Below are 27868 nucleotides of genomic sequence, written 5' to 3' on the forward strand. Positions count from 1 at the left end.
GGAGATGTAAGATCACTGAGAGGGCCTAAATATGATGGTCCTGACCTGGCTGTCCACACCCAAAAGGAGGATCATGGTGAAGAAACAAATGGCCCAGAGTTGTGGCCAGGGCAGCAAGGTCACAGCCTGAGGGTAAACTATAAACACTAGCCCAGGACCTATGTAGGTAAGGGGTAGGAATGTGTATGTGACACAAAACAAAAACAACCTCCAATGCAACCAGCAATGCACATGACCTGGAGCCTGTACTACAAAGCTGGACTTTTAGAGTTAGCCAGGTCATTTCAGGTCATTTAAATGAAATGTTCACAACGGTGGTTACCAGCATGGGTGTCATTTATGGTGGGGATGGGGGGGACGTCATGTTCCTACCACTTTTCCTGATTACGTCAAACTGTCCTTAAAGCTATTTTAATACTAATTGCATATGCATTTTAAATCATGAAATGATCACGGCATGAGCTTTGGTTACAAATTCTTTATTTTATGGTTGCATTGCTCTAAGACATCCCATGGCACAGATATCAAATTCAATGTTGCTAGTTGCTACTGTATTTGTTGTGATAAGCAGTTTGTCAGAAAACGCTCTGAGCTGACATCAAAACCATATTCACATTCTGCATTCATCTCCATCTCCACACCCATTTCACTTAGCCTAGTTGAATAGCTCACAAACTTCGCTCACCCCATGACATACTGTATACTGTATCTACATACCAAAACCAACAGAATCTTATAGCATACCGAATCCAATAGTATAGTGTTCCAGTTTTGAAATCAGTACATTTCTGCATTGTCTCCAACATTGGGTGGTATTATAATGTATTTACACTCCAGGATAATGAATTTGCTTTCCATATTAATGACTCAGACATTTGACAAAGCATGCACATATCAACTGTGCCTTGGGCTACATGGCATCTTCACATACAAGCACAGGTAGCATATTTCATCCCATGGTTCAGTGACCAGTCTTCAGTGACTAAAGCAATTTATAATTAAAGGTAGGGTATGGAATTAGCTTTTTTGGCCATTTTTGCAAAATCACTTGAAATCCTATTCCTAACCCACTTACAGCCACTGAGTTGGAAGCACTGAAATGGCAATGAAACACGTCAATCATCTATGGAACGGGCAGGGCTAGAAAAACTCCAGCCAATAGTATTCTTTACCCTCTACCATCATTTCACAGCTCCCCCTCCCCCCGCGCACGCAGCGCGGTGAAGTTAGCAGGAACTTCACCACTATGAAACAGCGCCTTAACCGCTTGGAGCTACAGTGGAATAGGCGAACCAATGGGCCAGCACTAAACTCGTATATTTCAGGAGATAAACGCCTGGTAAGAACCAAACCAGATTCTGTTCAAATATAGGCCTACACTAGCCTGGCAAGCCAAACAAACAGAAATGTATAGTCTGGGGTCGGACCATTCACAGAGCTGAAGCCTGAAGGTGGGATGAACAGTTGTCTTTCAAACTGCCTCTGCACGTAATAGGCTAACACCAACCACTGACCAATCAATTATCTTTGGAAAATGTCATCATTCAAAGAAAAACCCTGGGACCCCTGGTTGCGGCCGAACATGCACTATTATTGACACATCTGAAAAACCCAATAACTTAATGAAAAGAATAATAATTTTCACATAATTTGTAATTACACTCGTGCCTTAGTGATGGGGCAGTGATATTTTTGATTTAGAATCCTATTATCTTGCCATTTTTTGCCAGCTTTTCTGACTGGACTAGGTTGCAACAACTCTGTTGCTTGTATATTCTAACCCTTCACATTTGTTAAAGAGTGTTATTCTCTAGTCCTCTCCATGTTTGTTATCATTCATGTGGTGCCACCCCTTTAAAGAGGAATAATGCAGGATTGGCGATTTCATCTCTGGTTTCGGTTTCGTTTTTCGTTTTCGCTCGTTTTATACTTCCATATTTCTCTGCAGAGCTTCCCCGACAGCTTTAGCGTGTATATTTATACATATATAGGCTATATATAAATATATAAATTGCAAGTGTGGTTCTTCTTGTTCCTTTCGCGTCTCTGACTTCCAGATGTAAACAGCAAACGATCGTTTATCAGAAAGTTGCAAGGTTGTAATAGCGGAGAGGGACACTAGGGGCGGGAGGAAATGTGACTGTTTTCGATAAAACTGGTCAGACAAGCAAAACAACGATTTCTAAGCGATTTTATGACTATGAAAAAGTTGCATAGGGTCTCTTTAACATGAACATGGTCATAGCTAGATTGGGACTGGTTCTGTTAAGTTGATAACCACCGTTGTGACATTTGCTAATGCATGTATTTGTTAGCGTTTACTAAGGCAGCGGATGAAAAGATACCCTGTGAATGTTGAACTTGCTTTGTAGTATAGGCCCCTGATGATTATTTCAACAGAAAAAAAACATGATGCTGAGATATGATCAAGAGATGATCAGAAGAGGTAATTTAAAGTCTTACCTGACTCTGCTACTACAGAGATATCAACACCTTGCACCTTAGCCATGTGCCCCAGTACAGAGAAAATAGCAAAACCCGATATAAAGCTGGTTCCACTGTTCAAGATGCAAAGGTAGAATGAATCTCTGGAACACATGACAAAATCGAAGTGCATGGTTTTATTTCAACTGTAGAACATATTTTAGTACAAAATATGATTGCTCTATATCAGAGTTTTCTCAATTTGTGTCTGTACTGAATCAAAATATAGGCCTTTAGGCACAAGGTTTCTGTGATAAAGTCTGTTCTAACCACTTCCAGACTAACCACTCAGCAACATGCCATCAATTCCTCCTGCTTGGGTGAGCAACAGCTTGCTATGTGAATGTATGCCAGTTAACCTTTCAATACACCTACATTCACAGTATGACCTCTCTGCTCACTCAATATAACATTTAAAAAAGGTGAGATTCTAAAAATCATGTCATGGAATCTTTACTAATTCTCTGCATGCATATGCCAGTTATTTTCCATGCAATAGTGTTATTACAGCAAAGACCCTTGTGGGCTTGCAGGCTTGACTGGAGGGGGAAGGAAATATAAACAGTGTGTCCACCACAATGAAAAGCTATATCAACACGACAGCGCATATCTGACCTGGTCAACAGAACAAATTAAGTTCAGATGTCCATGACCATGCTTTACAAGACTGTTATTGACCCTGGTGCAGTGTAAATGAACATCCCTCTCAATTTCCAAGCTGAAGAAGCTCTTGTGTTACTACCCCTTTTTTATTATTATTTCTGCAAATAATGTCAAATCACAGAAGTACTTAAATCAAATTCACAACAAATTGCTGATATTATCTTAATAATCTTAAAAATGTTTTAAAAATGTTTCAAAGGAAATAGCAAAACACTTCTACAAAAATACCTCTACAGAGGAAGAGTTGATGATAGTGTAGGGTATATACAGTATCTCTGCATGCATATCCCAGTTATTTTCCAAAGTGTTATTACAGTAAAGACTCTATTATGGCTGTGCTCTTGATCAGAGGTGGAGGGAACACAAACAATGTCTAGATCACAATGACACGCTAAATCAACAGGACCTGACATATCAGACCTGATCAACAAGTCTTCAGTGACCTGACCTGACCAAATGATTTAACTGTCTGATCACTGTGAGCATAATGTACATATAGAGTTGCATCTCTCTTATTTTTGTGTCAAAACAAAGCAACTCGAACACCTCTTATCTATTTGTTCGATCCATTTGTTCTTATCTGTTTGCCCCCATCATTCTGGGCAACACTTGTTCACCACTTCTACTGTACATGATAGATAGATAGATAGATAGATAGATAGATAGATAGATACTTTATTGATCCCCAAGGGGAAATTCAAGAAACCTTACATAAACCTAAATACTCTGTCAGACATGGGCAACTTATTCATGGTTTGGCTTCCAAAGCCTTGGGTCACTGATTGCAAACACACATTAAAATAATTTCCACCTCAAATAGATTAAATTAACTGTCTGCAATAAATCTGTGAAAACATATATTTGCATTTGCAGTGGCACTTCATTTTTGTAACCAAACCCCCTTTTATGCCTGCGGGTTGCTGTTAAGCATTTTAGTAGACTTGTGAACACAGGTATATCACAGTAGGTCACTTTGAAAAGTAGACGTAAACAAACAGACGGAAGGTCTAAACAGGTCTAAACAATCAGATATAGGCAAAATCGGAACTGTGCATCAAGCCCTGCCAGTGTAAATGCATAGTCCATAGTATGAGTTTTTGCATGATGTACTTGCTAATTACTCACTTGTAACAATCATTGTTGTATTTGTTGTAACTCCCCAGGGAGGTCAGGTACCCAAGGCATATGGCGTAAGAGAAGAATATTTGGGTCCCAGCATCCATCCAAACCTTGGAAAGGAGGACCAAGACCAAATGAGTATGCATGATGATGGGACAGGCAATGAGACATCCTAGACCACTCCATCTCTTAGCTTGCTTACCTGTGGATCTGCTAGTCGTTCTGGGACTGGGTTCAAGTAAAAAAAGATGCCATCCAGAGCTCCAGGCAGAGTGACACCACGGACAAACAGCACCAACATCATGACATAGGGGAATGTGGCTGTGAAATATGCAATCTGCTCACAGAAATGGGACAAAACCATTTAGGATGAGTTAGGTAATTTTGCGGTTTCACAAAAATGCATGCTTTCTCTGAGGGAAGGCAGTATGACGAGTACTAGCAAGACAAACCCTGATGGCTCATGATCCCAAAAACTGCATCCTTAGAGGCATAACAAAACTCGTGATAAAATAATAATGAAACCTTACACTAGCAGCACATGACATTAAATTTGAAAGAAATGGGCCTCGGGTTAAACTTGTGGCTGACCAACTAGCTTCCCCAAGACTGTATCAAGGTGAGTAGTCTTTGCAAGTCAAGTCAAGTCAAGTCAAGTCAAGGTTTATTTCATCCATTTACATGGAAATTACATTGCTGTGCACTCCGTCATGCCCACATAAAACATATAATAAAAAAATAAAATAGCCTCCATAGAGGGTACACTAAGACATACCTGTGCCGGTAGTTACAGGCACTGATACAGAACATTTAACATAGTACAACAAATAAATTAGCATAAGACAGACACACAATTAAGAGAGTTTTACAAATGGTTAGGTGTACCACAGTACCTTGCCACTGGACTTGATTCCTTTCCAGATACAGAAATAAATGACGATCCAGGCCAAGAGAAGACAAAGAGCGAGATCCCAGTTTACACTTCCAAGTTGGTCTATTCCACTGGAAAGTTTCAGAACTCTGTACCTGTGTGCAAAATCACAAAACAAAAGCTTCAAAAGTCTCCCCAGTTCTTGCTTAATGACCCTGACTATTAATATAGTAATTACGATCATTTTTAAATTCTATCATTTTCCACCTCATAGACCTTGCAGACCTGTAGGCTACAGCCTCACCAGTTCAATTAATGTAGGCTACAATTTTTGAAACAGTAGTTTTGTGTTGTTGTTTTTTCATATTACTAGTGCAGTGCCCGTACAAACATTGTTTTCCAAGAAACTTGTTGCCCAATTACGTTGATGCAGGTAGATCATGTTAAATTGGCGATGATGTAGTAGAATCTGGCCCGTGCAGTTAGTAGTTTGTGTGTCCTAACTGTGTAGAATAGCCTTGCTATGAGGGCAAATGTTCACTCGGGAAGCACATCTGTCCTGTGCGAGGCTGTCGATTCACATATGCAGTTGTGCTGATTTACAGCACTATGCGACATCTATGCAAGGGACAGTCATTCCCAAACGTGAGTGTTTTGGCATGTTGGATGAAACGTAGTGTTGTGTTCTATTCAAAGTTGCAACGTGACAACCGCTCGTAGAGTTAACGTTTATTTCCCTCATCAACCGCGTTTGTTAATGTAGAGTAGCCTATGCAACGTTACGTTACTTTAACAGCCTGCTTACCAACATGAGTGCATGTGTGTGGGCTTTTTCCCCCCTATGCTGGAGTAAGTGAGAGTGAGAAGGGGAGTGGGTTCATGTGTGTCGGGCTTTTTTTTTTTCTATGCTGAAGTAAGTGATAGTGAGAAGGAGAGTGGCTAGTAGAGCGGTAGAATTGTATTTGACTTAATTTAACGATATTGGTCAAAAACGACCAAACTTTGCACTGCACTCACGCAGGCCATTAGCAAGACTGTGTCAAATTTTAGGTCAGTCCGATGAGTGGTTCGAGAGTTATGCGTGTAACAGACAGACAGACAGAGTGACACACAGACAGACGTTCCTTGCATTAATAGATTAATTAATAATAGATAGATAGATAGATAGATAGATAGATGGACATACTGTATATACATTAGTATAGCAGGATAATTTTCTGTTTTACTGAAAAGATTTGCTCTCTTGCCATTTTTAACTGCCCAGTCATCATGGCACCAGGCAGGGATGGGCAGTATTTCTGATACATGTATTTCAAATTTCAAATACAAAATATTCTGCTAACTTGTGTATTATTGGGTTGAATAAAATGGCTTTGTATTTTGCATCACAGTACTTTATTGTGTATGTTATATACTGCAAAATACTCTCTATGAGAGTCTAGATAATGGCTTCATAAAAGCGCAAAATGATGTATGGAGCTTCTAATTGGTGCTGACTTATGCCAAGCAGACACTGCTATTTTGACCCGATTTCAGCCCAGTCAGATCAGTCAGATTCGACAAACATTTGAATGTGGTCCAACCAATTTGTTGTGAAGTTTGAGCAGGCTCACAAAACATGACTGCTAGTGGTCATACAGGGCTTGTCAAAGTTTTTCTATTTTCCCCCGTCATCTAGGCCTACTTCCTGATTTTTTTTTTTTTTTTACATTCCCGGGACACCATAACCCAGAGGCACATGAAACTTGGTGGGCATGTAGCCCCTGTAGACTTTGACGAAAATATTTAGTTTGGTCCCCGGAGGCCACTCAACCCGTGCTGGTGCCCCCGAAACCCAAAAAATGCAGATTTTCCTAAATAACTACCTGAACCGTGGCAACGAGGATGACAAAATGTTTATGGTATGTGGTCTCAAGAGCCCGCATTTATTTATCTTATAACCAATGATTTGTGATTTGCGCCTCATGGTAAACAATTAAAATGCAAAATGATACTGCTTTAATCACCCCTATCTAAAGATGAGATGTTATGAACTTTGCCAAATTTCATGTGTATGATTAACCTGACATCCTCTGGGAGCAGGGCTGTAAGCTTAGCTTTTTCACTAGGAGCATAAGTGCTCCTAAATGAAAAAAATTAGGAGCACAGAAAAAAATGTAGGAGCACTATGAAATTTCATTGAAAACCTTATTGCCTTAAACAGGATACAGATCAATCCTAGTCTCTGCTCAAACCCTCCATACACACAGAAAATGGCTTGTCTGGTTTCTGTTTCATATTTTGACTTAAGAATTTGTATACATTTGTTAACAATTCATAGCATTATATGATCTGCACAATTACTTATAGCTTAAAATTCAAAGTAATTTGAATACTTCATATTGATTACACTTGTCTTTAATGATATTACAGGGGTGGTGTGTAGGTCTAATTGAGTGCCTGTCACTTTAAGAAGTACCGTAGCCTACGTGAACAGGTTTCATTCGGATACATGTTTTCATTAAATAACATGAATGTTCAAAAAACTAACAACGGTAAAGACAAATATTTCCGGTGTGATAGAAAAGATGAGTGTCCAGCAATGTTAACTTCTATGATTTAGGTAGCCTACCGTGGCATGGCAATGGCCGCGTTTCCCAAACACCTTAAGAAGCTCTTAACGCTAAAATCTTCTTTGGAGCGCTCTTAAGAACGCTGTGAAAGAAAAACGTGTTTCCCAGAGTCGCTCTTAGCTTAAGAAGATCTTTCACTAAGAAGGAAATGTAAGATCGAGCTGACCCACTCTTAACAGCCTTCTTAATACCATCGATCTCGATCAAATGCTCAGTGATCATAGCCTGCCGCTGGGGCACCTTTTTCTAGGCTTTAGTGATCAAGCTGCGTCAGGAAAATGTATATCCTCCACTTTTTTAAACAATAAAACAATAGGATCATGCTCGGGATCATGACGTGAAAACTTCGCGGGCACAGCCATATTGGCAGCCTCACTCCTTAATTTATTATGGATTACTATGGATTTACTCCCGCCTATTAGTAGGTTCCTGTTACTTAGTTTTTGCCTTCTTGGTCGTATGTTGCTGTGTAGTGGGGTGTAACAGCACAACCCACGATCGCAAGAGGAAAAGAATCGCTAATACTATATTTCTGCTTCTTGTGTTCTGCATTTGAATGAATGGATATTACGTTCGGTGCGCTACCAACATGGCGGCAATATTCCTAGAATGCAAGGCGTGTTCCCGAGCCCTATTTTCAATGTTGCAATGCACTCGTGGCTGTGGACCACTGGCGCAAGAAACATAGACATAGAAAAATAATATTGAATTACACGTTTAAGTTTTCAACACATCTGCATATGAGTTTATAGTGCTTCACATACAAAAAAACATCAACAACCCTGTGGCATTTCACAGAGGAAACAGATGTAATTGAACTCAGCTGAACCTAATCCAGTGAGGCTTCACCTGCTACTATAGGCGTTGCCAAAGTCCGCGATGTAAAAGTCCGGTTTACATAATGCATACTGTACGTGCACCCCACTCGCAGGCCATATGGGCTGGAGGGTTACATCTTCTCGGATATATTAAAGTAGACTAGCCTACATCACATGCCTACTACCACACTATCTATAAGAGAGATGGGATGTGTTTTGCATGAGTTAATATAGGCTATGAATGGCCTGAGCTAATAAAAAAAAATAGGCATAGGCTATATTGATAATCACCCTGATCAGTTAGTTTGAGTTTTTTGGCAGACTATAGGTGTAAGGAGCCGCGACCGCACAGCCCAGGCTGCAGAAGTGCCGCAAGGGCGCAGCAAATTATCTTCAGAAACAATATAATTAAGCTCACAACGGCCCAAAACGTTAACGGTCCACCGCGAATCCTCCCGAATCTCCCGATTATAGCCACCCGGGCCTGCACACACACACACACACGCACGCACGCACGCACGCACACACGATACATGCGTAGCCTAATTGCACCTGTAGGGGGAACACGGGGCGCTGTGTGTGACTTGTGCGCTTATAAAGGGGTGGGTGATCGATTTGCCTGGCATCGATTGATTCAGTTTCAGCACCACCGAGGTGAACAGCTCTCGTTAAGAGCTTCTTTAGAAGCTTCTTTGGCTTGATCTTAAGGTTCTCCTAAGAAGGCAGTTAAGAACGCGTTTGGGAAACACGCGTATCTTAGCGCTCCTTCTTAGCGATTCCTTCTTTGGAGCCTTCTTAAGTCCTTAAGAAAGATCGCATTTGGGAAACGCGGCCATTGTGAGTTGTCCGTTCACTTTTTCCTTGGTCATGTTTAACTGGCTGGGTGCTTAACTTACTCTGCCATGACTTGTCTTGGAGTTTGGTAGCCTATATCTGTTATATCCAATGAGTGACAACCAGTGCTCAAAATAAAACGTTACGGTATTCTCCTGATAACGTTAGTGGAATGGATTTAATGTGAACAAAAGACGGCTATATGATACAGCGCACATTTGCGATGAAAATGTTCCGCCTTGAAAGCAGATGTAGCCTACACCGAATCGTGGTTAAATACATCATTTACACAACAGAATCAGTAGGATACCATTTGTGTTTCATAGAAGTCTACCAGGCCTATGTCAAATCCAAGCTCGGGTGAAGCTGGGAGGAATTAACGCACGGTTTCCACACCGTGTTAAGCCTATCAACCGTGATAATAATAATATTTTAAATGAACACGGTAATTGTTATAGTCAACAGTTTTATCATGGTTTACCGTTTCACCGGTAATTGCTACATAGCCACCAACTGATAACGAACAGATTGAAGAAAAAGAAGAATGGATTTGGAGACATTTCTTGCGTGTGAGAGCGTGAGGTTGATGCTGAAAGCCGTGAGTGTCTAGCCAGGTGCGTAAGAGTTGTCAACTCTGACATTTGTATACAGATGCGCGAAAATTGTACTATACAAGTTTGATCCACTTGGTGTGGATTCATTTTAGGAGCAAAATGCGAATGAAAGGGTTGAAATCAGTACTCGCACTAATATATTTTTAGTCGTTTTTGCGACGACCTGCTCGCAGTGTACAGCCCTGTCCGGGAGTATGCCAAGTTTTGTGAAATTTCATCCATGACGGGGCTATTAAATAAATTGAATTATGTGTACATTTAGAGACTGCACACCCATCGGCCTATAGATGGTGGTGTTGAGCAAAGGGTTGCTGGTTGCTGGATGATACTGTCACACACACACACACACACACACACTCACCATTATCCCCACCACACACACTCACAAGCGAAAACACAGAGACAGAGAAGCACACATTCATACACTCATTTAAGGTTGCAGAAGGGGATGGAGTAGGAGATGGAAACAAATTGACACGCGTGATTTATTTTTGCGGAGAATGTGCTGAGCGGCGGTCATATTGTGTACCGCTTTGCGGTACATCTAGTTAAGATGTAATAGGCCAGAAGTAGGTGTGCTCAACTCTGAGTAAAATATAAGGTTTGTGTGTGTAAACAATGAAAGATTAGGTAAAACAAAAAAGTAAACGCGCTCTCGAGCTATAACTCATTTAATTACATTGAAAGCATGTCACAAGACGGACGTGTTTCAGCCTATGCCGTCTTCAGCGTCTTTTCTAGAAGATGGAATGTTCCAGCTTCAGTCCAGACAGTTGATACATGTTTTGCCGCATTCCAGTTTTCTCATAAAGTGACTTACTTGGAGTGACGTCAAACAAACAAAATGTCCCCACAGTCGTGGAGAGGGTGTGAGTGCACATGTGTATTGTGTCCTCCAAAGCTAATGATACATCATTCTGCAATATTCCTGAGTATTGTTGTTGTGGCACATTCCCTTTGATACCCCTTTGGGCAGCTTTAATCATCAGCAGGCAAATGAAAATGATTGCATTAGGCTTTGAGATGTAACAGGCAAGTCAGCATAGTTGATCTGTTAATTTGTGGCATGGCTTGTAGGTAAAAAGAAAACGGTTGCTCTCAAACACTGTCCACTTACTGTAGGTCGCCTTCACACTTGGTCCGTTTCAGTGGACCAAATCCGAGTGCAATTACTCTCCTCTAGCTCACACTAGTGTCTCCGTTCACATTACATTACATTGGACTTATTATGATTGCCGCTAGCGTAGCTAGTGTAGCGGTCATATCCTGATTGTCAAAGTTTCTTTTTTCTTTTTTCCCGTCATCTATTTCCTGAATTTTTGGTCAATGATTCCCGGGACACCATAACACCCTGGCACATGAAACTTGTTGGGCATGTAGCCCCAGTAGACTTTTACGGAAAAACTTTTTTGGTCCCCGGGGGCCACTCCACCCCCGTGCTGGCCCCCGAAACCCAATAAATGCAGTTTTTCCTATCTGAACCGTGGCACCGAGAACGACAAAATGTTTGTGGTATGTTGGCCTCAAGAGCCTGCATCAACTTAGCTTATAACCAGTCATTTGTGAATTGCAGCCCCATGGTAAAAAATGAAAATGCAATATTATATTGCTTTTATCGCCTTTAGATGAGATGTGATGATGTACTGCACCAAATTTCATGTGTATGATTATCCTGACATTCTCTGGGAGTATGTCAAGTTTTGTGTAATTTCATCCATGGGGGGCTATAAAATAGATGAATTTATCAGCCTGCAGATGGTGGTATTAAGCAAGGGTTGCTCTGGTTGCTCGATGCTACTGTCACACACATACACACACACACACACACACACACACACACACACACACACACACAAGCACAGACACACACACACACACACACACACACACACATAAATACACACACACAGACACATACACACACAGTAGACAGGTAGGCATACGCACATACACACGCACCAACACACACACCTACATAAAAATGTACACAAACACATGCATAAACACGCCCACACAAATGCACACACACACACACACACATACATATACACACACACACACACACACACACACACACACACACACACACACACACACACACACACACACACACACACACACACACACACACTCACAGCGAAAACTCACAGACAGAGAAGCACTCATACACAAAACCAAGCGCACACATGCACACAGTCATTTACATACATAAAAGTTGCAGTAGGGGATGGAGTAGATGATGGAAACAAAAGAGTGATTTATATTTGCGGAGAGAATGTGCAGGACTGAGCGGCAGTCATATTGTGTACCGCTTTGTGGTACATCTAGTTTTTCCGACTATGACCGATGTTCAGTATATTATCCCGCTTATTATGGCTATTTGCCAAAACAAAAAATTAAACGTTAATGTTTCTTTAAATTCATTTGTTACCGTTTTGTCGTGGCTTTTGCTGAGACACAGATAGTTCACAACACACGCATCAATAAACTTGCATCAAACATTCTTTAGAATCAAGAAGTGACCGGACAACTTTAGGAGTGATACGAAGACGTAAATCAGAAGCACAAAACCTGTTGCCATTGACAGCGGTAATTATATGTTTGCAGTGGTAATTATATGAATTAATCATTCCGTAGAACGTTGGGAAATCCAATTCAAGTCATATAACAAAACCTCAACAATGACAGGGAGGGTTTGTATTTACACTTACCGCCAAAATTCCATGACCGAAGATGAACTGTTGTTGGGTGAAGTCAAATTGGAGGCGTTACCAAAACTGACACAACTATCTGGGATACAAGATAGAGAAAATAAAAAATGAAATCAACATTCTAAACATAGGATATGCCACTTATCATGGTATGCCTACATATGCTGAATTCAATGCTAAAGATCAGGGTTTTTAACTGATTTGTTGGTTTTTAGGCCTACTTGCCAGAGACAGAAACAGAGACAAAAATAACAATGCTACAGTTAGAATTGGAGGTGGAGCTGGTTGATTTCTGTTGCTTGGCCCAATTTATTTATCTATTATTGTTGGCCTAAAGGCTGCATGCAACTTGATAGCTGTAATGTAATAACTGTATTTTACCACAGATTTATTCAGGTTTAAAGTACGGTGGCCGACAGGTGCAAATGACGTGCAACACGAGCTGCCAATTGACAACACATGCAATCCAGAAACGCGCTGCCAAACTCAAAACAAAACGGAAATGTTTCCAGAGGGACACTTAAAAATGATGAACACCTCTGAACAGATGGCGAAGGGGTGTGTGACGACAGCTATCTCCTGTTTTACAGTAAAAGTTTTGGCTCTGATCAGGACCCGTATTCACAAAGAATTTTATTGTAAGCGCATTTCTGGATTGCATGTGTTGAAAATTGGCAGCTTGTTTCTGAAATGTAAATGTTTTCTGAATTGGCAGCGTGTTTTCTAAATGATGATCACATGTTGTCAAATTAAGATGAAGATGTTTTCTTAAGTCGTTTTTTCTATTTGCACGTGTTTTGTTGATTTGCATGTGTTGTCATAAGTTGCACGTTGTTTGCACCTGTCGGCCACTAAACTGATATATTTATGGGCCCTCCCTCAGCACTGATGCAATACTTACTTCATAGCCCAGGAGGTTTTGTTGTACATCGATAAAACGTATTTACAAAATCATACACTCATTTGACTAAATCGTGGCCTCGTTTTAATATTGTGTGCTCATTTTATTAACTTCATAATAGAAAGAATGGGCAAAAATTCCCATAAACACCTAAATCTTGTGGAAAGCCTTCCCAGAGGAGTTGAAGCTATTATAGCCTGGACCGACGTCATATTAAGCCCTATGGATAAAGGCTGGGATGTGATTGAAGTTCATATATGAGTCAAGGCAGGTGAGCAAATACTTTAAGCAATATCAGAGAGGGTTAAAGCGGATAGTAATCAAGGATCTTTGGCAATATAGTGTACATTAAACACATGACTACACAGCAGTACATGACTCCCCATCATTGTCAAGTTTGGTGATGACAAAGCAGTAGTTGGCCTCATTTCTAAGAACAATGAGCACTTATGACTTATGAGGTAGACAGACTTTTTGAAACTGGTGCCAAGACAACAACCTATGCCTAAATGTTACCAAGACAAAGGAGATGTTTATAGATTTCAGGTGTGATCAGCAGAAAGTTTACCAACCACTCCAGATCAACGACTCTCAGGTGGACAGGGCAGAATGTTTTAAGTATCTTGGTGTTCATATTTCTTGGACCAAACATTTGGATTCACCGTCAAGAAAGGCACACCAGCGTCTGACACCTGAAGTAATTTAGGCTACCACAGCAATTCTTTAAAGAGGATGAAGAATGGATGAATCGAGTATACTGTGTTCTCTGATGTTAAAATAGTATATATTCAACTTTGATTCATACAATCTTTGGTTATGCACAACCTCTCCTAATTCATCAAAACCAAGACAAAAATGGTTTCCATTCTATAGGCCTAAGGCCTATTCGGACGGGATTAGTTTTATGGGGTGACATCAGGTAAAGTAATAATTACCAGGTAATGTAGTCCCGTCCGGACGCGCCATGTCAGTAAACATAACGGAGTATGTCGGTGACATTTACAGACACTTTTACCTTCCGTAAAACGGTCCGGAGAAATTACCTTAGGTAAAATTAATCCCGTGCGAACGCAACCCTCTGTAAAGATGTCTGTAATATTTCGTCACATCCTGATTTGAAAACAATTCCACCATAGTCTGAATGAAAACATAACATGCTGTGCAGCTCCTAATAGGACGTTAGCTAGTTTGCCTATTAGCTTGATATTGTTAGCCATCTCAAACTACTTATGGCAGGCCTATTCAACTAGCGGCCCGCGGGCCAGATGTGGCCCGCTTCAAATTTCCTGTGGCCCGCGTGTCTCGTCATGAGAATGAACTCGCTTTGACGGGTGTGCACAGATCTTCATATGATTGGCGAGTAGCGCACTGTCGGCCCGCCCCTATTGGCCAGACTAATTCTTCCAGTTATCTTCACTCAGAGAACACAGCACATCACTACACAAACTGACATTTCCAAATGTGTAACTCGTTTTAAATGTTATCATTAAATGTTGATTAAATTACGATTTCTTACCGCCAAAGATTCTAAACCTCGAGCGTGCGCAAATCAAAAATGTTACAATCATACCCGGTCTCTGTTCCTCCGAGCCCTCGGGAAAGTTAGTGCAGGAGCTGTGGTTTGTAGAGAATTGCCTCTTGACTTTATATTCCTTCTTTACAGCGATGGATTCGTTGCACAATAAACATGAAAGTCTCGTACTTGTTGCAGAGGGTAAAATGAACGATTCTCGTTGTCAATTAGACGTTTCTTTAGACAGAGCCATCTTCACTCCACTCGTGGGAATGTTATTGTTTGTGATTTGCGCAGGCTCGAAGTTTAGAATCTTTGGCGGTAAGAAATTGTGAAACAGATAAACAGAGGCAGAGCTGGCATTACATTTTCTTTAAATTCAATGCTAAGTATATTTGAGAGATTGGCGCTGTAGGCTACTGTGTGTGTTTGAAACACTTATGAGCCTAATTATCTTGAAGTAGGCTAGTTAAATCAACACTGCATTTTTTCCCACTGATGCATGATATGGCAGCTATCAGACATCAGGTATGAAATACTATGGTTAGCCTGGGTGTTTTCAAATACTTGTAGTTTGTGTGGCAGCCTATCACCTGTCTGAGAAGATTTTTTTATGGATATGGATAATAGGCTATGTTCTTAGTTTCTATGCCAGTGTATAAAATTCAATTGAATTTAACTGAATTTTACTCTGATTTTATCAAATATTGTTGGATACAATTATTTTGCGGCGTCTTATTTTATGCGGCCCCTGAAAACCCAGTGATTTTTCCATTCGGCCCTCTTGGTACTGAAGTTGAATAGCCCTGACTTATGGCATAACATAAAGCTAACGTTTGCTAGTTTAACCAATTTGTGTAGTCTTTCAAATCTGAAAATGCCGGACGTACCTGACGCAAAGTATCACGTGCACGGCGACGAAGATGTGACGGCAGAACGTAAACGTAGTTACTCCTCCCATGTCAGGTAAAATAACAGAGATGTTTAGTCCCGTCCGAATTGGACATTTATATTACAGAGGTCATATGTGACCCTGTAAAGCGGAACCAGTCGTTTCGGTAAAATTAATTAAATTAAGTTATTGTGCTCACGTGAACGGCCATAAACTAAGCTTTCCAACGATATGTATATCGAGGGTATTACACAAACTATCGCTAAGATAACAGCATCCAAAGTTGACATGGTTCTCCTGTCACGATATGCCAGAAGAGGAGAAATCACCCTTTTAAGCAGCGCGTGCACAACGGGAATGACAGCAAATGTGTTGAATCTTCGCCGGGTTTAACAGTCAAAACGTATGTTTTTCCGTGAAATGCGTTCACGATATGAAACTGTAGACTGTATACAGTCGAATGAGGCGAAAACGTGAAATTCAACATTTTAACCCGGAAGTTTGTTATTGTTGATTTTCTCAAAATAACGTTGTGCGCAAAACGACTGATTTCGCTATGAATGGTCACATATGATAAACCTGCATTACTCTACGTCCCCCCATAAAACTAATCCCGTCCGAATAGGCCTTATGTCACCTTTAAGTACTTCTACAGAGCCACCATTGAGTATTATTAGCCTACTGGCTTGAGCCCTATTCGCACGGGATTAGTATTACCAGAGAATAGCCGTGTTCAAGTTCAACTCTAAATGACCTTTTGCAGCAACGAGAGCTGCCGGTGGCAGCAGGGGCGGGGATGCAAACGCTGCTATGAAGTTGTACACTCTCTACTTCCCGTGGTCTAGACTTGACCATGTGACGAATCACGAGGCACGGACCCGCACGGACTCTTGTGGATATGGGGAGGCATCTAAACACCTGCACACACGTCAGGGATGTAAAAGCCAATTAGGGCAAAGACCTGACGTCATGAAGGCAGGGGCTCCGCTGCTCTCCGCAGTACCTCCAGACCGGCTGCTCTTTTGCGGAGCAGCCGCCGGGCCACGCCTTGCTCCCGCGATAAGTTAAGGCCATGTGATACCGACTGCCGAGTCGAAAACACGCCCATCTAGACCATCGTGGACAGATTTTTAACCACGTGCATCTTGTGCTGCGCAGTTTTTGTGCTGCGCAGCCAACTTGAACGCGCCTATTGTCTAATAAGGGGAGAAGGACCACTAGCGAAATACTTCCGCATGGTACTGCAACTAGAGGGCGATCGCGAGCAAGTGATGAATGAATGGGTGGCAATGGAGCTGAACCCCCCAGTACCACATTTGTCTTTATCTAATTTTTTCTCCTGAAATTGCATTAATGCATGCGATGCAGGATAACCTGACTTGACAATCAGCAGACCAATGCAATTTTCAACATTTGTTGTTATTCCTAAAAACCCTTTCAAAGTTTTCATGTCACGTGACACAAGCGAACCACTTTACGGCCATAGACCTAAAAGAAGGTTCAGCCAAAGATCCTTAAGGCGTAGCAAGATACGTCGTCGTAGTTCATGTCTATGGGCGCAAAACGGGGATCACTTCCTCTGCATAAAGAGGCGCGTCATTGCGTGTCAGACGTATTCATGGGTTTCATCAGGTCCCTTTCCACAGGTGTACAAAATCAAGCACTCGATTATCAATGCTTGATGATGTTCCAAAATAATCTTGCTGCTCTTTCAAGCCCTCTACATTTATTAGTTCTAATATGGAAGTAACACACACAAAGCATACATTTCAAGGAATTGAATAAAAACATCAATGGAATAATGGAAATATGTCGCTGCTCTCATTAAGTTACCCCAGCCCCATCTGATCGTCGTTAGCACAAATCAGGATTTGGTTCAGCTGGCTGGCTATATGTTGTCAAGGTAGAGCGTACGTAGCAACCGGCCAATAAGCAGAATAAACAAGAGGGGCACACCTGATATAAAGTCGATTTTCTCCAGACGGGAATGCTCAAAAATGCTAAAAAGGTACCTGAAGTGGTCAGAAGGGGTTGAGGGTCATGAAACCGTGCCCAAAATTCACATTCCTAACTCTAGAGAATGGAGATTTTAGCATATAGTTGAAATTCTGATCTATGTCCATAGACTTCAATGGAACAGTTGCTGCCTCTGCTCTGCATAAAGGGGGATTTTGACCCCCCCTCTTGCGATTCGGGTTCCAGGAAGTGGCTTCTCATGAAGTATCTTGCTCCGCCCTTAATTATCTTTGGTTCAGCTTCACAACGGTCGTAATCGGTCGCGATTGTCGCGAGCATCCATGAGCTACATGCTAGCATGTTACAGGGAAAACGGCCCATCCTATGAAAAGCAGAAAGGACATGAGTGACTTTTTATTTCATTTCCAGTGGAAAACCTATACTCAGGTAGCTACTACGACAATGTACATTAAGAAATGAAGTTGTCAACTGTGAAAAAAACGAGTTCTAGCCGCTTAGCCCCATAGACCACAATTCATTTATCACTTGCACGGCAACGCCCCCAGCGGAATTTCAACAGATTGCATGAACAATCCGGTACAATGGAGTTAATAGGAAGTGGACCGGCTCTCCCTAAAGGGGCTCTGGTATTACCTGTGGACCTTTGGTGATTTGTGATAATTGCGGAGAATGCCTGAGATCTTAGTCCCGTGCGAATGTGCCATGTCTGTAATTTGTGAAGTAAAAATTCCGCCGCAAATTACCTACTGTATTTCGCCAAACACAGACGTCCGGTGATAATACTAATCCCGTGCGAATCTGCATCTCAGTGATTGCTACTGCAATTGCATATCTTTTCTACTTTCTGCGTTGTTTTCGGACGTTAGCATAGGACATATCCGGGTGTAATGTCAGTGAAAATAGAGTGATTTACAGACTTAAAGGAATACGCCACCCAAAAATGAAATTAAGCTAGTCTCGGTCACCCCCAGAGTTAGAACAGTGAAAAAAACCCGGTTAAAATCCGTCCGGGCATTCTCCTGCTTTGGGAGCAGCGATGTTAGCTTTAGCTTAGAACAGTTGCTGTAGATGAAGGGTGTCAGTGAGCACGTCCTCCAAAAAAGTGACCGAGACGTCTAAATTTTTTTCTAAATATATCTTGGGAGCCGTGTGTTCAAAACGAGTACAAATCATAATGCAAAATCGAACGAGACTATTACCTGGGCAGATCTTTACTTGGAACTATTTTCAGCCTCATCGCCGACGAAGCACCGCTAGCTTGGCGCAAAGTTCTCACGTAGCACCACTTGTGAAGTTCCAGTCGAATCTAGTTGGGAGTTTACAAGACTGCTACGTGAGAACTTTGCGCCTAGCTAGCGGTGCTTCGTCGGCGATGAGGCTGAAAATAGTTCCAAGTAAAGATCTGCCCAGGTAATAGTCTCGTTCGATTTTGCATTATGATTTGTACTCGTTTTGAACACACGGCTCCCAAAATATATTTAGAAAAAAATGTAGACGTCTCAGTCACTTTTTTGGAGGACGTGCTCACTGACACCCTTCATCTACAGCAACTGGTCTAAGCTAAAGCTAACATCGCTGCTCCCAAAGCAGGAGAATGCCCGGACGGATTTTAACCGGGTTTTTTTCACTGTTCTAACTCTGGGGGTGACCGAGACTAGCTTAATTTCATTTTTGGGTGGCGTATTCCTTTAACTTATCCCGTGCGAATGCGCTGCAAGTAACACAGAGGTGGGGCGATAATTTGAAAATGACCAGGGGCCTCATGTACAAAGCTTGCGTACGCACAAAAATGCTGCGTACGCTAACTCTCACGCTCACGTCCGGATGTACAAAGACTGACTTGAACGTGAGAATGTGCGGTCCTCCACGCAAGCTTCATGCCTGGCGTACGCACATTTCCAGTGTGTATCGTCAGTTGGCGACACGTAGAGGCAATGCAGCGCAACAACATTAGTTGATCACGAATCAAGGCCTTTATTTGCACAGCAAAGTGAAATGTGGGCTATTAAAAATAGCACTTCGAAGTCGGCATATGTTTCTAGATAAATGGGCATGCAATGTGCGTTAATACTACCAAACTATGCAACAGCCTATATCTGCAATTAAAACTGTAGTCTTATCAGAGGATATCAAGAATTAGGTAGCCTAATGTGAAACGTATAAATATAGTGCCTATATTTAGTTCCATGATTGTTCACTGGCTTATCAAACATTTCAGATTTCGAAGAGCTTTCCTTCCTCGAAATCTGCGATGAATGGGATCGGCTTCACGAATATGTCCATGCCTTAAACATTTTCCGGGTGTTTAGACATATTTCCGATAGTTTTCAGTAAAACAAAATACAAATGGGACAAGATGATACGCGTGAATTGAAGCAATTTCCCTGACTGACTGCATAGGCTACTTTGACATTCCTCGAGTAAGCATTCACATTATTGTTGTCACATTTGTGCAAAATATAGGAATATGATCCAGAAATCGTCATGGCAAAGCCTGGATAAACTTCTACTATGGGTGCGCGATGCGTGGTCTCTTACTCGGACACGGAGTGATTATGTTATTTTGTAATGCTTGAAATGCCCACCAAACCGCGTTATGTGAACCTTGTCACTTGCAGACTGACCACTGAATCTGCCACGGTCTCTGACCCTAGCCACTGCCACGCTCTGCCACTACCGTTTTTTTGTTTCGATATTAATTACAGATGATGAAGACGTACTGTAGGCTACTGTATCTTTACCATTTTGTCTGATAAGAGCACTTCTTCATTTGATTTGATTATTTAAATTGTATTACATTTTGTAGCAGGTTCGAGAACGGATGGATCTACAAATGCGTTTTAACTCTTATTAATATTGTGGCATAAGCCATTTTGCCTTCGCGGAGGTCTGAGTTTTCGAGTGGCCTTCTAGTTTGCATATTAAAATGAGTGTGATTGAGGGAGGAGAGAGGGTGGAGTATAATGCTCGTGCATGTGCGTTTAATTTCACGTAAATTGGGATGTACAAAGGAAAGCTGCGTGGATTGCTGCGTACGCATGGTTCTACATCTGAATTTTTTTGTGCGTACGCTTCTTTCCAGATTTTCGCGTACGCAATGTTTTAGTAGGAATTCCACGCAAGTCTTTGTACATGAGGCCCCAGAGGTCCACAGGTAATACTAATCCCGTGCGAATAGGGCTTTGGTATGGAAACAGCACTCAGCAAGACCATACAGCCTTAAAGACAGTGGTGAGAAAGGGTTAACTTACCACCAGGAGTGCACTACCCAACCTGGAGGAAATATACACCAGGAGAGTAAAGGAAATCAGCAGAGATCCCAGTCACCCCAACAACTGCCTCTTCTCTGCCCTACGCTCTGGGAAACATTACCACTGCCGAGGGCCAACACAGAGAGAATACAGAAAATCTTTTATCCCCACGCTGGCTGTAACTGGCTGCTCTTTTTCTATTTATTCCCTTATTTATTTACACATTGCACAGCCATGGAGACAGTGGACAAAGCATGTCACTACTTACACTCTATATAATTGTATATGAGGGTTTTTTTTTTCCATTTTAATCTCTACCCTTTCCACCTGAATTGAATTGAATTGAACTAGGCACCGTGCAATTCATTCCACCAACAAGGAACCACTGAGGAAAAGAGTATTGAATTTTACCTGCATTTATGGCTAGTCAATACAAAAGACACTCATCAGAAGACGGCAGTGGGAGATTGGGGACATTGCTGCCTTCATACCACATCGGGTATTCAGAAATTCGGAAAAATGGAACTTGACTGCACCGCAAAGTTGTTGTGTTTTTTTTGTTGGTTTTTTTTTGCTTTTTACTTTTGCCATTGTTATTCTGTTATTGCTATTGTTTTTTCTGTATTCTGTATTCCTGGGATTCTGGGATTTTTAAGGATAATCTGGTGCAAATTAAATGACAACTACAAATCAATAAAGCACTACAGGGACACATGTAGCAATCTGGTAACAGAGATGTCATATTGTGTTCTAGGTAATGTGCATAATATTGACATTACGATAGCATTACAAATCATAGATATTTTAATAACTTTTTTGTACATACCTGAATTCCATCTATTTTTACAGCTCGCCCATGGCAGTTCATAACTGAAGGATGAGAACAAATACAGGAGAGCCCATGCGAGGATTATGATGTAAGTGATGGCACCATACATAATGATGATCGTACTGGCATATCCCATGCCTGAAAAACAATGTAAACAATAAATACCATGAGGTTTTTTTTTTTCCAATTATTTTTCTTGCGATTGTTGATAAATTTGGAGATTTCATATAAGATGGGGTTTTTGAAAGACACTAACTAATACAATAATAACCATGTATCTTAAAGTTCTATAGATTTATCTTAAAGTGCACAGTAGAAATATGCTGACAAATTCTTTGCAGCTTTTCTGATTTTTTTACTCACCCTCTAACAGAGGACAGCACTTCCTCCAGCATGTAATGCCACCTTGGCTGGTATACTGGCCAAGTGCAGTCTCCAGTATAAACAGGGGGATGCCACATGTCACCAAGTAAAGGAAATATGGAACTAGAAATGCACCTTGGGGTTCCAAACAGTGAAAAGCTACATCAGCGAAAAATCTAGGCTCTTCACCCTGCCTTGTTCTCACTCCTTTGCTCTTTTGGAACTTAAGTTGATATACGACATGACAGATTTACATAACTTTGCAACAACTTTGTCAATGGATAACACAAAACAAAACTAACAAGTATTGTGTGTTTGAAAAAAGGGTTTCACAAAATATCAGTTTAGGCATGGTTAACTTTTTTACTAAATTCAATCGAAAAACAAATCTATATTGTTCATACATTACGCCAATAAAAAGAAACGCTTGCCTGCTTAGCATTCATTCCAACTTACCTCCACCATTCTTGTAGCATAGATACGGAAATCTCCATATGTTGCCAAGACCTATGATAGCGCCAGCCACTGTGAGAATAAATTCTGCTTTGTTTGCCCACTGGCCTCTCTCCTGTTGCTTAGAGTTCTCAAGCACAGGCACCATTGCCCGACTTTGGGAGGAGTCCAACATACTTTCAGTGAGAGAGTTACAGAGCTTAGATCCAGAGGATAGGAGTGTGAGCTGTCATGACTAGCTGGTGCCTTTATGTAGGAGCTGTGACTGGCTGGCAGGTGCTTCAGTTTGTGCCAGGGTGGGAGGTGTGTACTGGCTGTCACTTTATTATTTCTTGATCATGACTATGACTTAAGCAAATTATTTTACCTTATGAAGTAGCCTACCAATAATTGACAGCTAGCGACTGATTGATATCTTGTCAAAATTCGAAATATTGAAAAAAAGGAATTTTAAATAGGCTACATGTTTGGGGGTCTGAGTATAATTCGTTCGTTTGTTTTTCAATTTAAAGGCAACAATTAAAATGTGTTTCTATATCCAAAACAACCAAAATGAAAAAAAAAACATGGATAACGAGTCTTTTTTTTTTTTTTTTTTTTTTTTCAAAATTGTACTCAAAACGAAATGGACATATCAAATAACAAGACTTGCTCTCATGTTCCTGTTCTTGCCAGAACACAATTGATGTGACCCGGAAGCCCCTTTCCTCAAGCAACAGACTATGTTAATGTACCCAATCCTCTTTATTTTGGTGAGTCAGTTAGTTATTAAGTTACTAAATTGGATCTGTGAACTAGCTTACTGATCCAATGCAGTTTAAAAACTATGTCCATACATACAGGGTTTAAAAACTGACATTGCTCCTTCTTTTGCAAAATAATTTCATCCACATGGCTATGCAAAAACAGCTGTCGAAGGCTGAACACCTCAAAGATATGGTGATATTGGCCAATCGGAGATCTGAAATCATCGGAAAAGTGAGCTAATGCAGTGTGCATAAAAAGAATGGCATCAACAGTAGTTCTATTCGACAAGCTGTAGGGGATCTAGATTTTGGGATTCAAGATATGACCATACCATTACCCACTAACCATAGTCATTTTTATACATCAGATTGTTATGTAGCACAGTCGTATTATTCATGTAAAATATGTGTAGTGCTTTACACTGTCAGATTAATTTAACTACAGTATGTCTCAAGTAAATCTAATCAAAAATGCCCTCCTCCCCCTCCTCTGTTTTAAGTACACACAAAGGGGTTCATATGCAGTAAGCATTTGATTATGCATTTTGGATAACCAAAAGTCCTGTGGAGAGTTTCCATAAGGCATTTACAAAACGAATGAGCATACCTTGCCAAATAATGGTCTAAAGTACTCATATTTTCATTCTATATGGATCTATTTGTGCACACAGCTGGTGCTAGGGCTCAGTTATGCTTGTAAGTCATATCAAGTGACCAAAACATCTGAAATGCGGTCAGTTCAGAGACGCTTGTTATCCAGCAGAGAAAAAAATAATCTGTCCATTGATACCATAGTCTTGTTATGATAAGAAATATTGTTGTGTCTGACATAATGTGATTAAACTCACTGACAACATGCGTAATAATATTACTGAAGACCATTCAATGTGTCATGTTCATGTTTTACCATTCTTAAAAATTGAAGCCAGATTCTGAGGTACATTTTTAGGTTTTATAGTCTGGGGACCACACAAATCTAAAGCAAATGATACATGGGGCAACTTGTTACTTGTTAAATGTTACTGGGCAGTATTCCTCTGTATTATTTTACTGGCATGTTCCCATTGGTATTGGGCAACAATTTATTTTCTGGGAAATTGTAATCATCAGTAGCCACAGTTTTATGATCAGAATTGTAATGGAACTGGTTATGTGGTCGCCCAGTATTATTGCTCAAAAAGTTGTCCCATGTATCATCTGCTGTAGAGCACATTTGAAGTTGCTCTGGCAGATCTGTCTGGTCACTCAGGTACATCACAGGTACATTGCAGGTGAAATATATATATATATATATATATACTATTTTGCTTTTAAAGGTACACTATGTAGATTTAGGTAGCTCCCTCTAGAGTCACAATATATTTATATGTTACTCTTAAACTTCTTGTGATTCTTCTTTTCCCTATTTGCTCTTGTACAACTTACAAAAAAACATTACAGACCACACTTCTGGACAGGATAATTCACATTACAGACCACACTTCTGGACAGGATAATTCATGGCCTTTCAAAAATGGCATGTTGATTGTTCTTGTCCACACATTACAACACGCTGTTACAACACGTATGACACGTTGTTACGACACATTGTTACGACACGTTATAATCTCTCACTCTCACTTGTACTATGTAAGCACTCACTTACATAGTACAACATGCTGTGTTTAGATGAAAATTACATGAAAGGTCAGGCTTGTGAATGTGAATTCGTGAAGTAAATGTCTAGATGAAACAGGTTGCATACGTTATATTAAAATCACAAAAAATACAAAAAAGCTAAACATTTTACAGCCTTCCCTTTATATACCATTCTCTGACCTGATTTATACTGATTGATTTTACCTTGTAAAATCCCTTTTGTTTTTGTTATGCATTATGCACAGTACCTCTCTCACTGAGACTGGTATACAGTAAGCAGATAAGACCTATTGCCATTGTTTTGCCATCAGCTGCTTTAAGAAGTAGGCCTACTGTAAGCTATCTACTTACAGAAAGTGTTGTATAATATCTTATATGATTGGATACCAAACATATACAACAGAGTAAGGCTTGCCTGTTTTTTTTTTAATGTCTTGCTGATTGATATTCTTTTCTTAACACTTAGTGAACTCAATGAACTCATCAATTGTCTGCCAGATTTAGTATTCCAATAATGATAATATTTATTTTTTTAAAAAATGTACATAGCCTATATATCAGTATGGTTTCGAATTTTGTAACAATTCTGGTCTGTGTGGCCATCTGTTGGATAAATAATGACATTGCATGTTTGGTAAAGAAAAATAGATTAGGTACAGGCCTATTCGGACGGGATTAGTTTTATGGGGTGACATGAGATAAAGTAATAATTACCAGGGAATTTAGTCCCGTCCGGACGCGCCATGTCAGTAAACATAACGGAGTATGTCGGTGAAATTTACAGCCACTTTTACCTTCTGTAAAACGGTCCGGAGAAAATACCGTAGGTAATATTAATCCCGTGCGAACGCGACCCTCTGTAAATATGTCTGTAATATTTCGTCACATCCTGATTTAAAAACAATTCCACCATCTGAATGAAAACATAACATGCTGTGCAGCTTCAAATAGGACGTTAGCTAGTTTGCCTATTGGCATGATGTTGTTAGCAATTTCAAAGTACTTATGGCATAACATAAAGCCAACGTTCGCTAGTTTAACCAACTTGTGTAGTCTTTGAAATCTGAAAATGCCGCACGCAACTGACGCAAAGTCTCACGTGCACGGCGACGAAGATGTGACGGCAGAACGTAAAAGTAGTTACTCCTCCCATGTCAAATTAAATTACAGAGATTTCAAATCCCGTCCGAATTGGACATTTACATTACAGAGGTCATGTGATAAACCTGAATTACTCTACATCCCCCTGTAAAATAAGTCCCGTCCGAATAGGGTTTAAGAGTAGCCTATTCAACTAGAGCCAAACAACAGTAGTGAACAGAATTTTCTATAGAAAGTCCAGTTAGATGTATGTGTTGTAATATGTATAGCCTACAGTATACTGTTGGTTGTACAGTTGATTGTAAGTAGCCTACAATATGCAATAAAGTATGTAAACTACTGTATGTACAGTATATGAGTGCCAAAACACTCCACTGCAACAAGCCTTAATTCTGTCTAGTTGCACTCGCCACCTTAAAAGCAGGTGTAATCCAAATTGCGGTTAAATGCTAGTGTAGTTTCCACTTTACTAAGCTCAATCTTTTGAAAGATTGAACATTAGTCTGGGGAGGCTGCGCTTTGTTTCTACTGCACTTCGCGTCGCTTAAGTTTCGTTATCGCCACGCCCCCGGCCAATAGAGTATGGGCGTTTCTGATTGGAGCCAACGGTTCTGGCAGAAAACAGAGGAGATAGATCTGCTGGTTTCCAGCCTGAGCTGCCGGGTGAAATTCAAATTCCCCGGAAGTTCAGGCAGGGTTCACCCAACCTAGTTAAATGCGGCTATGAGAAAAACTTTTAGAGACAGCTGAATCAGTATTCAGAGCATCAGTTTTCTTCGTTGAACTATGTCAAAAGCAACGTTAACTTTTGTTTGCCTCTCTAAAAGCGTATTTTCTCTTTCATGACATAGCCTACACTTCCCAATATGTTAGACTAGGTATGAAGTCATATCCCTAGTCTACGTGCAGTAAATAGTTGAAGTATCTTTTTAAGTGATTAGTAGAACTACGCCTACTCTGTTTGTCGCTGCTCGTTGACATCTCTTTGTATCAGGCTTGTGCAAAATTCAGAATTGAATTCGGAATGACTCCTAAATTCCAATTCAATTCTTGAGTTTGAATTGAATTTGAATTGAGGTCAAAAACAGGATGCAGAATTACAATTCGAATTTGAATTAAGGGAAGTAGAATTGAAATTCAATGAAATTCAAATCAATTCATATACATAATATAAGGGTACGCTGCAAATTAGTTGATTCTTATCAAGATAAAAAAAATAGATTAGAAGTGTTTGATCATTTATATTGTTTGAAGCGTGAATTTCTTACTTTACGTAAGTGTTCAACTTTACACTATCTTAAATCAAGCATATTTTTTTTTGTCTCAAATACAGTAGGCATGAAATCTTAAAATGAGGTAAATACTGTTAAAATGAGATCTTTTACATCTCTCCCTCAAATTCTCATCAAAATAAAGCTTGTTTTAAGATTTAGTGACAAGAAAATTTGACTTAATTTAAGATGACATTTAAGATTTAA

General features: G+C 40.4%; 1 protein-coding gene across 1 annotated transcript in view; it reads right to left on the bottom strand.

Moving 5' to 3' along the window:
• Positions 1-23230, bottom strand: part of slc6a11a (solute carrier family 6 member 11a) — a 29503-nt gene extending 6273 nt beyond the window's left edge. Inside the window, exons 1-9 of the mRNA XM_062545431.1 lie at positions 22909-23230; positions 22453-22587; positions 22087-22227; positions 12727-12805; positions 5160-5292; positions 4469-4603; positions 4273-4376; positions 2464-2588; positions 46-158 (exon numbers count right to left, since the gene is read on the bottom strand). Coding sequence (XP_062401415.1) covers positions 46-158; positions 2464-2588; positions 4273-4376; positions 4469-4603; positions 5160-5292; positions 12727-12805; positions 22087-22227; positions 22453-22587; positions 22909-23080 — 1137 coding nt within the window. The 5' untranslated portion in view covers positions 23081-23230. The remainder of the gene's footprint in view (positions 1-45; positions 159-2463; positions 2589-4272; positions 4377-4468; positions 4604-5159; positions 5293-12726; positions 12806-22086; positions 22228-22452; positions 22588-22908) is intronic.
• Between the last annotated feature and the right edge of the window lie 4638 nt (positions 23231-27868).

The sequence above is a fragment of the Sardina pilchardus genome, chromosome 9, assembly GCF_963854185.1.
Source record: "Sardina pilchardus chromosome 9, fSarPil1.1, whole genome shotgun sequence".
Classification (NCBI taxonomy): domain Eukaryota; kingdom Metazoa; phylum Chordata; class Actinopteri; order Clupeiformes; family Clupeidae; genus Sardina; species Sardina pilchardus.